This window comes from Pithys albifrons, chromosome 2, assembly GCF_047495875.1.
Source record: "Pithys albifrons albifrons isolate INPA30051 chromosome 2, PitAlb_v1, whole genome shotgun sequence".
Classification (NCBI taxonomy): domain Eukaryota; kingdom Metazoa; phylum Chordata; class Aves; order Passeriformes; family Thamnophilidae; genus Pithys; species Pithys albifrons.
Window position 1 is genome coordinate 23,143,934 of NC_092459.1, and position 12,556 is coordinate 23,156,489.

A 12,556-nucleotide genomic window follows, 5' to 3' on the forward strand; every position below is an offset into this window, starting at 1 on the left:
TGGCCCATGGAGACATCACGCAGAAGCAGATTTCTCCTGAAGGACTGCAGCCCATGGGAAGAAATCACACTGAAGCATGGGAGAAATTTAAGAGGGAAAGAGAGCAGAGAGCTGTTATGGACTGCCCAGCTCACCTTGTTCCCTATTTCCCTTTCTATGAAGCATGGAAGTTGTCCCAAAGAAAATGCAGGGTGGGAGAGGTGTTTTAGTTTTTGTCATTGTTTCTCACTATTCAAACCTATTTTAGTTGTCATCAAATTCAACTCATTTTCCCCAAGTTGACATTGTATTGCTTGTGACAGTAACTGGCAGGTCATCTCCCTTACCTGGACTCACACACTTTTCTCCCACCATACTGCTGAGAAGGGGAAATGAGAGAGTTGGTGGGGGGGCAATCAGGCAGCCAGCCAATGTCACCCCATCACAGATACCAGTAACATTTTGCATTAATTTATGATTATAAGTTCACTTGCCTTTTTTCCATATATTCCTGGCACTCCTTGATCTCCTTTAGGACCCCTTTCCCCCTAGACAAAATGTGTGTGAACAAGATAATTTTTAAAATAGAAGTAGTTATACAAAGACATATATGCAAAGTTTACATGTATAGCAGACTCAAAATAAAGCTGGAAGAGCTCCATGTGATATTAAAAATATGCTCAAGACAGTAAATGCAAATTCTGAATTTTCCAAGCTCTCTGAAGCAAGGAAGCCCAGAATGTTCAACACTGACTCTGAGGAAATCCACAACATGCAGTCTTAATGTTTCTACTTTTATGGAAGGTACTTTGTGACTCTGGTTGATTCCATATAGGTAGGAACGTTATTGAAAATTCAGCTTCTTGAAAAGTGCTGCACTTTTCTGAAGACCTTATTTGAAAAGTTTAAAACACAAATTTGGAAAAACAAAGAAATAAATCCAGTTGAGTACTCACATAGAGGAAAAAGAGATAAGATGGATGGTGTTTTGGAGAACACACATATGAACTAAACTTGCTAGGATAAACCAGAACTATCCTTCAAAATGCTGTCACTCAAATTGAAGACTTAAAGAAAATTGTATAATTATTTTTATTTTTTTTACACATTACTTGTGATGAAGAACGTTCTAAGTAGTAGTAAAATCAAAGTAATTAATATAAAACCCCATAGAGCAGAACAAAAATGAGAAACCAGGTGGTTTCTGTTGCTTGATATCTGTGTAATGAAATCCCATGGCATGCATGTCCCCTAAATTTCAGCATCATATCTACTGATTTTATGTAGTTATGCATTGACAGTATTGTATATAGACTTATTTTTCCCTTAAATTAAACCATAGAGCAAGTTGAAACACAAGAGCATTGTAACAGTTTATTTTCAACCTTTGGTGCTGGCATCCCATGTAATCCAGGAAATCCAGGTAGTCCACTGTCACCCTAAAAGAGCAAATGTATTTTAAATCCTTATAACTTAAATAGTGGTAATATACTATAATAACATTCATATTCTCATGATCAACAAAGAGTGGAAAGATGCAATGTATCACCATATCAACTTCATAATATTTCTATGATGACTGATGAGAGTTGGTTATATTCAAACAAGCTTCAGTACATAAAAAGAAACACTTCAAGCAATCATTATATTTTAGAATAAATTTTACTTTAATTTCTCAATAAATCTTATGGACATTCAAAAGCAGCAATTCAGCTTCGACAAGATGAAAAAGGCTTTGAAAACCTCTGTGGGACCTGTGATAATTTACCATCCATTCCTAATTCCCAAAGAATATGAAAACTCCCTAAACCTGGAATGGCTTTGCTTTGACCTCTTACTGAAGATATTAAAGACCTTCTGACCTTATGAAATTTCTCAACAGCCTACTCTGGATGAGAGAAGTATTAAAAAATAAGGAATTAAGTACATTCTCTAAAAAATAAACAAAATTTAACCAAAATACAGCAATAAAACAACTTTGGCACTTTGTTAATTTCAGTGGAATAGAAATTGGTAAAAGCAGTTGGCAATTGAAAAGACACGTCGAGTCATCAATTCTTTTTATTGTTTTCAGAAGTGTCAGGTATCAGGAATTCCAAGCTTTTCCAGTTGTTGCTGAAGATATTTAACTGAAAATTTTTCTGCAAGCTCCCTTCAGCAATTACAATAAAAGGCTAAATTGTAACTTGTGTCCTTGACTTGAAGCAAGCTTAGTTGCTTGTTTCAGTAGGCAAGATCTATTTCACATGGGACAAAGGGCCAACACAAAATCATATTTGGTCAATCAGAATGTTTTTTCCCTGTTAATATCTAACTCTCTGTTAAATAATATATTTCAATTTGTTTAATATATTTCAATCATAAAGAAGGAATAGTAAACTATGCTTAGAAAGTTATTTCATATAGTATTTCAAGTTCTAAGACAAAGGTCAAACCATCACAACATGTCTCAGTGCTATTTATCAATGCCATTGTCTAAGCAGACATGGGGGTCTGTCATACATTCTCCACAGACTGGAACATGACCACAGGAATGATAGCTTGTGAGTTAGTACTATCAGAATATCTCTCAACAAATAAATATTGAAAACAGGTGGAATGGAGTTCAAAAAATCAGCAAAGCTTATAAAATAAACACTTTGTGCATCCATTGCTTCTTAATGAAAAAGAATGGAGTCTCCATTTCTGCTCAGAAGTGGTGATTAAACTATTGCATGAACTAAAAGACTTGGAAATGGAAACAGTTTTAAATTAGTTGATACAGAAACTTCACAAGTAATGGGATGAAAATTTCAGCTGAATCTCCAGGAAAAAAATTCTAATGGCAAGACCTGTTTAACAATGGCAAAGTTTTCGAGAACAGTGGTGGAAGCCCTGTTTCTTGGCACATTTTAAACAAGGCTGGACTGAGCAATAGGAAATATTCTATCTGTCACAATCCTACACTGCCAGAACAGGGGTTTGCATCAGCAGTATCTTGATTTCTACACATGGCCTAATACTGACTGATCAATTAGATTAACATCTAAAATCAATTAGACTGAGATGACTAAAGCACAGAACACATATACACATTTTTCAGCCCTCACCATGCACTTGAGAAATCTGCTAAACAATGGTGAATTTAAGGACCTGCTTTTTACACTGGGAACTTTAGAAAGAAATTCTAAGTAAGACTTGTTGGAAAACAAGTGTTTTACAGAAAATGCTTTCAAATTTTAATAACTGTAAATCAAAATAATTTTTATCACACTAAACTTATAACTTTTCTAAACATAGGGCAGAAATGTGGGCATAGACATTTGCATATCAATGAGACTTGGTAATAGCCAAAGGATGGTTTATTCACTATGCATACAGAAGATCCAGAGTCAAGTTTATCCTGATTACCAGAAGGGAGTTACATATAAGCTTCCACATCTGTCTATAGCTCCAAGCTACTGGCTACACCTCAACTAGAATTTTCCACAAAATGCTTTGGTTTCAATTAATCAGTGTTTTCTGATAAAAAGTTGCCATCCATAAATTCCTACCTAGGTCATCTGGGATGCTCAGTTGAAGAGAAAAAAGCTAAAAAGTGTTAAAAAGAAATCATTCTGACAAATGTCTGTATTGTGCTCCAGGTTCCCATACTTAGATATGTTTTCTAAATATATGTTATTCAGTGCAGTAAGGTTTCTACTGGCAGTCCTAAAGCCTCCATAAACTTTATTAAATAAAGCAGACCAAATTCAGAATTTTAATTTAGTATTCTTAATCCTTCCTTATTACCCTTTTAACAAACAATTCTCACAGAAGCTTCATGGGAAAGTATATATATTCTTAACTGTACAATCAAAAAAATTGTAAGAGTAAAATCTTTCTCTATTATTCATTTATTCTTTTTTTTTTTACCTTTGCCCCATCTTGTCCTGGCTCTCCCTTGATACCTGGCAAGCCACGAGGTCCCTAAAGTGAGAAAAAAAGTGAAACCCAGCTCAAATACTAAACAACCTGATATAAAACAAGACACAGAAAGGTAATGCACCATGACCGAGTGACCAGTGTGTCAGCTGGCTGATTACAACATTCTTGTAATTGGACACAAAGGCAGAACCAAGCATGAAATGCATCCAGCATGTAGGAATATGGCACACTATCATAACCCATGGCTCGGGAATATTGAAACTACTTTTTGTTCTAACCAAGGACAACTCCAGGCAAAAAGGAATGTCACACAGCCTGTACTAGCCTAGAGATGTCCCCTTCAAATGTCCATCAGACAGCCTTCACATATGCCATGTTGCAGGCTCACTCCTGGCCACAGCATGCTTCAGATATTTAATTCAACAAATTACTAAGTTCTGACTATCAGCTTGACAGGATCATGCCACAAGTACAGGACTGGTTTCCAACAACTGTCTCAGTAAAGACTACTAAATGGATGCAACAAAGAAAGAAAAATAATTCTTCTCCAGCAGTCTGAGCTTAACCTGAAACTTTGTTTTGGGCCTGTGAACTGTGGGTAATCCATCACCATGACAAGATTTCAGATCACTGTTACTGACTCATAGAAAAATTAAAGGAACTGTTGTTTGGCTTCTTGACCAGGACAAAAATGTCTAAGCTGCAGCTGAGTCCATCTTCTGCAGATCTTACCTAGCACTGCTTAGATTTGCAGTCTAATTGTCAGCCTACCTTCAAACCCCAAAGATGTGTGAATTCCAAAGCAATTCACCCAAGGATGGTCCTTGATTTAATGATATCCCTTGAGTCCTTTTCATTGCCCACATCTCAACTCTCAATGACAAACAATGGATATTGAGAGAGAGGTGGCAGGATTTGTCTCAGATCTAGTCTCAAAATCTAGGAACAAAACAGAAACTTACTTGAACCCCTGGAGTTCCTGGGATACCTGGAGTTCCTGCTGATCCCTGATATCCCTAAGGAAAAGAACCAAGATTTGCAACTTTTCAGAAGTTACACAAATTTCCAAACAATTCTCCTGCTTACTAGAGAACTGTTGTCACAATCCTGTCATATTAGGTCACAAATTTTAGCAAATGCTTTCACAATCATATATTTGGGATTTAGATTTCAGCTTTCAAGAGCTTTCGCATCTGCATCTGAAGTTTACAGGCTCCATACTTTGGCTAAAAGCAGTTATTTTAGAATTGTTACATGATAACAAACAAATTGTTTTTTTTCCATGGCGGGGGGGGGGGGGGAGGGAAATTAATCCACATATGCTAATACATTTTTTTCTTTCTCACGAAAAATAGCTGAAAAATGCCAGGACTTTTAAAGGTTTATTCCCATTACAGAAACAAGCTTTAACAAATAAGGTATGTTCTAATACATAATGCAGCCAGTTTTGTAATATAAATAAGAAAAATTCCATTCTCAATACTAAGCACTTAGCTATGAACTCGAAGGTATATAACAGGCTATGAAAATAAAAAAAGAATTGAATGATTGGGACTACAAAAAAGAAAAACTAAATAATTCATGAGTTGAAGAGAGAATTTCAGGAATGCTTTACTAGAAATCAGCATTGCTAGAACAAGAGAACCTTTACAGAATCCAAAATATATGTCTATGTTTGAGTTGATTTGAATCCATCAGTACTGCAAAGATAGCCAGTTTTTATGCAAAATTAATAAGGGCTTTAAAGAATCCTTTAAGAGAGGCAAGTTACTGAAGAATAAGAATTTCATATAGCTCCATTAAAAACATGTTATTCCAATGGACAAAATAAGCTATGAAGAGAGATTTTTTTAAGCAAACACTCAAAACGAGAGGAGAAATTGTTTTATAAAACTCTGAGGGTATTTGGCTCAGACATTTTAACAGGCAGACAAAACTACATTTGATAAATCCCATTACGTGTACTATTCAATTTCAAATACCCAGAATCTGACCTTAATTTGAACTGAGAGAACCAATGGTCGTATTTCTAAATGTGTTTCAGTACTAAAAACTTGGCCCAAAATTTAATGGGGGGATCTCCACAATGGTAAAAAGGAGCTAATAGAACCTCCTCAATACAAGGAAGGCAGCATTTATGTCTGATATCTTCTTTAAATCAGTCAGAGCTTCCTAGGAATAATAAACAGAGCTAAAATTATTTTCTGGGTTAGATACAAGAGAGTCCTTGCTGTGCCCTCTTCCCAAAAGACATTTGAGCAGATGCCTGGTGAGCCAGCTGGTAATGTTTAGTATAGAAGTAAACAGAATTCTAGGTCTCTGTCATACATGGATCCTCTATCAAGCGTTTCACTTTTAGTGCTCAAGGTAGTTTTAGCAAAATCAGCTTCAACTGTAAATGGTATAGTATTCCCAGATTGCTTATAGGCCTCCCAGGTCGCTGAAATAATTCACAAAGCCAAAAAATGCCTTTAAAAGTTTATCCATTCTTTTTCTTCTAAACACAAATAGGCAAAAAGTTTGTCTGACTTTCTTTATGATATAATTCTATATAAATGAAACTCTATTTCATATTTTAGATCTCTGCAATGCAATTTCCCTTCTACATCTAAATGAACAAGGGAAGAAGTAGAGGAGTACAGCTTTCTGACTGAACTGAATTTCAAAATTCACAAGATGAATGGAGATGGCAGAAGAGTCTTCAGCTTAGAAAATAGCATATTTATCTCAGAGATAGATATTGTAATATGATTTCAACACAAATCAAACACATTGGCACTGTATTCTGTCAATAGAAAATGGGAACAGAGAACATTGAAAAGTAAATTCACACAAAGTCCAAAAAATGAGAATAACTGTCCAGTAATTTGGTAATTTGGTGTTAGAAAGACATGTTGAAAGGTCTGCGGACCTCTTATGGAAGTTTCTTGTAGAAAATCTTAAAGCATAGTAATCTATAGCATTAGAACACAAGTCTCTCAACTCTTTTCATAGACTACATGTGTTACAGCTATTCAGACATATCCATTCAAATTTGCTGTCATACTATGACCTTCTCCCTCACTTTTTTCTAACGTCTTCTCTAACACCTCATCATGCCTATCTGGATACTGTTTTTCTTTTTCTTGCCGCTTTGGACATGTGGATCAGTCAAATGATCCTCTTCAGAAGGTCTGTTTGGAACTTGTGCCTTACTGCCTTACTTCTTTCTCTGGGACTTCCTTGAGCAGTGGTAACTCAGGAACTTAGAATGACAGTCATTTTTCCTTTCTCCTCCCTCTGTTAAACAGCACGGCCCCGTAGAAGGACTTCTTGTGGCATTTGCTTCTGCAGCCCACCAGAACTGTGTCTGCAGTGAAGCCCACAGTGAAGAGACAATGAAGGGCAGATCCAGCATTAAATCACAAAGGTAACTAAATTAACCCTTTACCTTCCAGCATAAATTTTGGCATGACTCCTGATCAAAGACTTATAATCATGTGAATGTTATTATGGGAAAAGTAAAGAAAAAAGGTTTTAGTGTCTTGTATGTTGCATTTTTTCAGGTTTGCTTTGTTTGGTCTCTTTCTTATTTCTCCATTTCATGACACTTTCTTCTGTTAGCTATTCCATGGTCTGCCAAGGCTTTCATAACTCAGAGCGAGCCCCTACCAGTATATTTTACCAGAGCATTATGTTCTCAAACACCACAAAAGCAAAAAGATCCATCAAGATCATTAAACAAAATGTCATTAATCCACCTTAAAAAGTTCATCAGCTTCAGACTGTTAGGACATGAGCTGCTGTACCAAGGGAGTATAACGTCCTGCTCACTGGTTAGATGTTCATCCTTATCATATAATCTGCCTTTGGCTACAGCTGCAGGAAGTGATACGTTTTTCTCTCTGAACTACACAGCTGTGTGCAGCACAAGTCAGCATCAGGCAAAGCTCTGATTTCAAACTAGCAAGTCTCAGAGAAGTCACTACATGACTGCATTAGAATGGACCAAACATATTTCCTCTAATAATAGCAAGTCACAGTGTTACTGAGGATTAAGTACTTTTTCTGGAATTGAAAGCAGTATTTTATTGATGAATTATCAACTATGTCTACAAATTTTTCCTGACAAAGTAGCTGCAGAGTTTATAACAACTTAAATCCCAACAAACCATCCAACAGTACAGGGAATTCTATGTATACATGAAACTTTTACCCATTTTTATTCCAAAAGCACTGTTGATTTGGCTGTCACTTGGTGTCCAAATATTAAACACCAGTTAGCCCAGCTGTAATAATTTTCTATAGTTTTTTGAAGAACATATTGGAATGATCAGAAATTACTTATTATGTGAGGCTTTGGCTACGTTATGAACTCTGTATCTGCATATGTAAGCAAAATCAGTCTCATCAGATTATTTGTAAACTGCTTACTGCTTGTAGATACTGTAAAGACAAGGCAAATAGTTCCAAACCGTCATGAATGAAAATAGATGGAATACTGGAAAATTGTCCAGATTTTTCAGCTATATGGTTCAAAGTTCAAAACTGACAAATAAGTGGTTGGAGTTTTTTTATTTCTTTCAGCAGACTGATAGCGTATCACCTCTATTAACCATAAGTAATCACTGCACACTCTGATCATTTTTTTTCCCCTTGAGCTTTTCCATAGTACATACGAAGTATCCTTTGGAATAAAAAATGGCTTTGTGACCACACAGTCAGACTGCTGAGCACTTTCAGGGCCAGCAATCTGCTTCTTTCAGATGAATAATGTCCATTAAAATGAGTTCCAGTTCCAATTGAGATACTATTTTTATCGTTGTGCTTATTGACCAGTGTTTTTCTCCTGACTAGACAATTTTATAATTTCAGGTTCTGAATTACATTTTTATTGGAAAAAATGTATTTTCATTATTTATTGTGCTTCTCACTTTCATTCTTTTCTACAGTAACTTTAATAGATCTCTTCTGTATATATCAGGAAATAAACAGAATTGGCAACTAAAGGGAAAAACCCAACCTATGAACAAAAAGAGAACAATTAAGGAATTATTGAAAACAAGTTATGTTTATGTTCACTTCCCCAAATTTTGAAGTTAAAAAATTTTACTGGGTAACACCAAGTGAACAATCATGTTCTGGTAAGATTGAAGATATTAATAGGAATTGTTTTCAATTTCTCTAGACTAAAACTAACTTTATATATTAGAACAATCTAGTCAGTCCAAAAACAATAAACTAAATTTTCTTTGATGTTCTGCTTTAAAAATCAGTTACATATAGTAATAAAAATGCATGCCTAAAACCTTTCTCAGAGGAAAAAACATTTTGTTGACCAGTTATACTATTGAAAGAAAATGAATACCAGATAGGCAAACTGGAATAACTTTAGAGAAGAACATAAAAATGTGTTTGGGAACAGAAAAGACTGACTTTGCAGGAAAAGCTTTTCACACAAAAGCCACTTGATTAAAGAAGACTGACTACACAACTACCTGTAAGCCTATGGTGGTATCTGAATTAAGAGCTTGCTTCTGAGTTCCCCAAGGGATATAGTTAAAAAGATTCATATGAGTTAAGTTTCCTCAAAAAAGGAAAATCACTAAAAGCACAGAAAATGTGCAACTTGTATTAGCAAATACAAAGGTAAACCAGTAGGACGGAGATGGGAATCTGTTTTGCTGCACAGTGTATCTAAAGGGTCTCCCAGCACTCACGGTTATAAGATTGCCTGGAAAGCACTCTAGAATATACTGTAAGGAATAATAATGTACTGGCCAGACCTGCAGATGATCTAATAGTTTTGCAATTATGTCTTTACAAAGAACAAGTGCAGAAACTGAAACTACAGCTGGTGTTTCAAAAATATTAGTCAGTTAATAAAGCTATAGGATTTGACTGTAAGCTCTTCAAATAGCATATAAACTTCAGAAAAGTGGTAAAATTTCTCCTCTACTGAAGCTTTTTGATTCTTATTCTGATTTACTCTTGGCACTCATTTTATGTTCAGAGAATGCCTATCTATGCACATTATGACTCACTTACAGGGGGAAAAAAATAAAAAGCTGTTAGTGCCAGATTACAAACTTACAATAAGTCTACAGTATCAGTTCATTTCTCCTTCATGATTCATGCTGTTACAAATTTCAGTGCTATGGGAAGATATATAGCCTTGAAGTGGAAACCCATCACAAAAGTATGAAAGAGTCATAACAAATTGTTTCTAAAACAATATTGTTGCAGCTGACTGGATGCTTTAGAAATGAAGTCTTAATCTAGTTTCTTTAAAAGAGAGAAGCAAAACTGCCTTTTCCCTACCCATATCCAATTCATTCTGCCTTCATTAAAGCTTACACAGTATCACTTTTGTTTTCAAAATATCAGACTCAGCTGGATTAAGGAGAGCTCTGCTATGCTTCTCAATACTGCAAGTCTACCTCCAGAAATCAAAACAGTCAATCTGTGATGGACACCTTCTCCCCTGCAATTCCAGGTTCAGTTTGTTCAGCTGTCTTTTGTAGCAGATGACAAACGTTCTTCATAAGCTTAAGCACCACCATTACCAACTGAAAAGTTATTCTGATTAATCCACTTCCCCAGCTTAGAGTATTTTAAAGCCTGTATTTTTTCAGGATTTTTTAGAACCAAAATGCAGTATTTTAAAGTTCTGATAATTTCAATCCAGATTGCCTTTTCTAATTCTAGTTCAAGAAAAACTCCAAACATAATAGCTATCAACCAACAGTAGGACAAGAGGACATGGGCTTAAGCTCTGTCAGGGAAGGTTTAGGTTGGATATCGGGAAGAAGTTCTTTACAGAAAGTGGTCAGGCATTAGAATAGCCTGCCCAGGGAGGTGGTGGATTCTCCGACCCTGGAGGTTTTTAAGGTCAGACTGGCCATGGCACTTAGTGCTATGATCTAGCAATCAAAGTGGGGTTGGATTAAGGATTGGACTTGATGATCTCACAGGTCTCTTCCAACCCAACCAATCCTATGAGTCTATGAAAAGCTGTTTAACACCAAAGCAAAAGTATAAAAGTGTTTTTATATCACAAGGAAAATGAGGATCTTTGTCTGGGGAACTACTGAAAAATTCATGTACTCACTGCTCATCTGGGCCATCATGGAGAGGTTTCAATATAGCATGTCCCATATTTTAAAGAAGGGAAATTTTCAAGTTTTAGAAACAATTACATTTCTTCTTTTCTGTGCCTGTTTTCTTTCTGCCAAACTAGCTCTGATTACAAATGGATTTATCACAGTTAAATGAACCAGATGCCATCCCTAAGAAAAGGCCAACATATAATTAAGCAACAAAACAGGATAAATGAGAACTTTTTATAGGGTACAGCATGGAGCTTTCTTTGTAACCAGTAATACATATTACCCTTATAAAACACACATGTCCAAATAAGTGTCAATCTCATGTTTCCATCTTTATCTGGCATAGAAAACAAATGTATCACTAGTATTAAAAATTTTTAACAAAAATTAAATGTTAGCTGTTTTTGTGAAGCCATCTAAGTTGGTGGGTAGTGTCTCATTAGTAGGAATAACATGATAGAATACTATGATAAGGGCAGGTTCGGTAAAGACTTGAGAATAGTTACAATATCCTCATTAATCTTTTCAAAGGACAGAAAAATTACTAAAAGAGTGAAGATGAACGGTTTAATCCAGCCCTTTTGTACTTCTCCAGTGTGTCAAGTCACTTTGCTTTGTCAAGTAGGGACCAAAATGGTCCAAAATTATTTCATATCCCTTCTAAGTTTCAACCAAACCACAGATTGTTAGTTGGCCAGTGTGTAATCCAATGTTTCTTTCAAAAATAATTTTGTCTTTGCACTCATCACTTGTATTTTCTAATGTTCTGGGACAACTTTTAATATTTTTATTTTCAGTAGTTTGGAACTCCTCCCTAATTGCATTTGATGTGTATTTCAAGTTATGATGCTTACCTTCTCTTCTACTTCACCAGGGAGATTTCAAAATAACACTACAACCTAAGGACTCAACCATAAAATTTAGCCCTCACAATAAGAATCAAAGGTACAATGAATTAACAATTTCTAGTATAGGCATGCACTTTGCTTTTTCTTCTTTTGGTATCGAAGCAGAGAAATTATTCTATTTTCAGCAGCAAATTATTTTAATGACCCCAAACAGCTTCTAATAGATAGTAAACAACATTCTTTGAAAAGAAACACAAGTGGTCAAGTCTCCTGGCTTTTGTCCTGCCCTTTCTCAACACACCAGAGGCACATGCACATCACCACTGTGATGGTACAGACTGCAGGCTGTTAACAAACCTGTACTTCACAGGGAAGTTTGGTTGTCAATATCTTAGGAGGCTTTCTGTTAGACTCAGAGACCTAATATATTTCTGAATGAAATCTTTAGCTATTTTTACATAGTTCCTTGCTTTTATTACAATTTAATTACAATTAAAAAAATAACCTTAAAGACCAAACAAGCCATTGCCAAATCTGTCACTTTTATTTTAGGGACATATGCTAGTAATCTACTTTCTTCCAGTCTTTATCATCCTAGTATCATATTAGTAGAATGACAATTCAAAAAGTAATATCTAGGGAAGGACAAATACAGATATTTTTATTTATTTTTATTCATTTTATTATATATATATTTTAACACATAATATTTAGAACTGAAAAATAGTTGTATTT

The 12,556-nt window shown here is 35.3% G+C and overlaps 1 protein-coding gene across 1 annotated transcript in view; it reads right to left on the reverse strand.

Moving 5' to 3' along the window:
• Window positions 1-12,556, reverse strand: part of COL21A1 (collagen type XXI alpha 1 chain) — a 100,072-nt gene that overhangs the window by 44,809 nt on the left and 42,707 nt on the right. The window contains exons 11-14 of the mRNA XM_071547821.1: window positions 4,848-4,901; window positions 3,874-3,927; window positions 1,365-1,418; window positions 474-527 (exon numbers count right to left, since the gene is read on the reverse strand). Coding sequence (XP_071403922.1) covers window positions 474-527; window positions 1,365-1,418; window positions 3,874-3,927; window positions 4,848-4,901 — 216 coding nt within the window. The remainder of the gene's footprint in view (window positions 1-473; window positions 528-1,364; window positions 1,419-3,873; window positions 3,928-4,847; window positions 4,902-12,556) is intronic.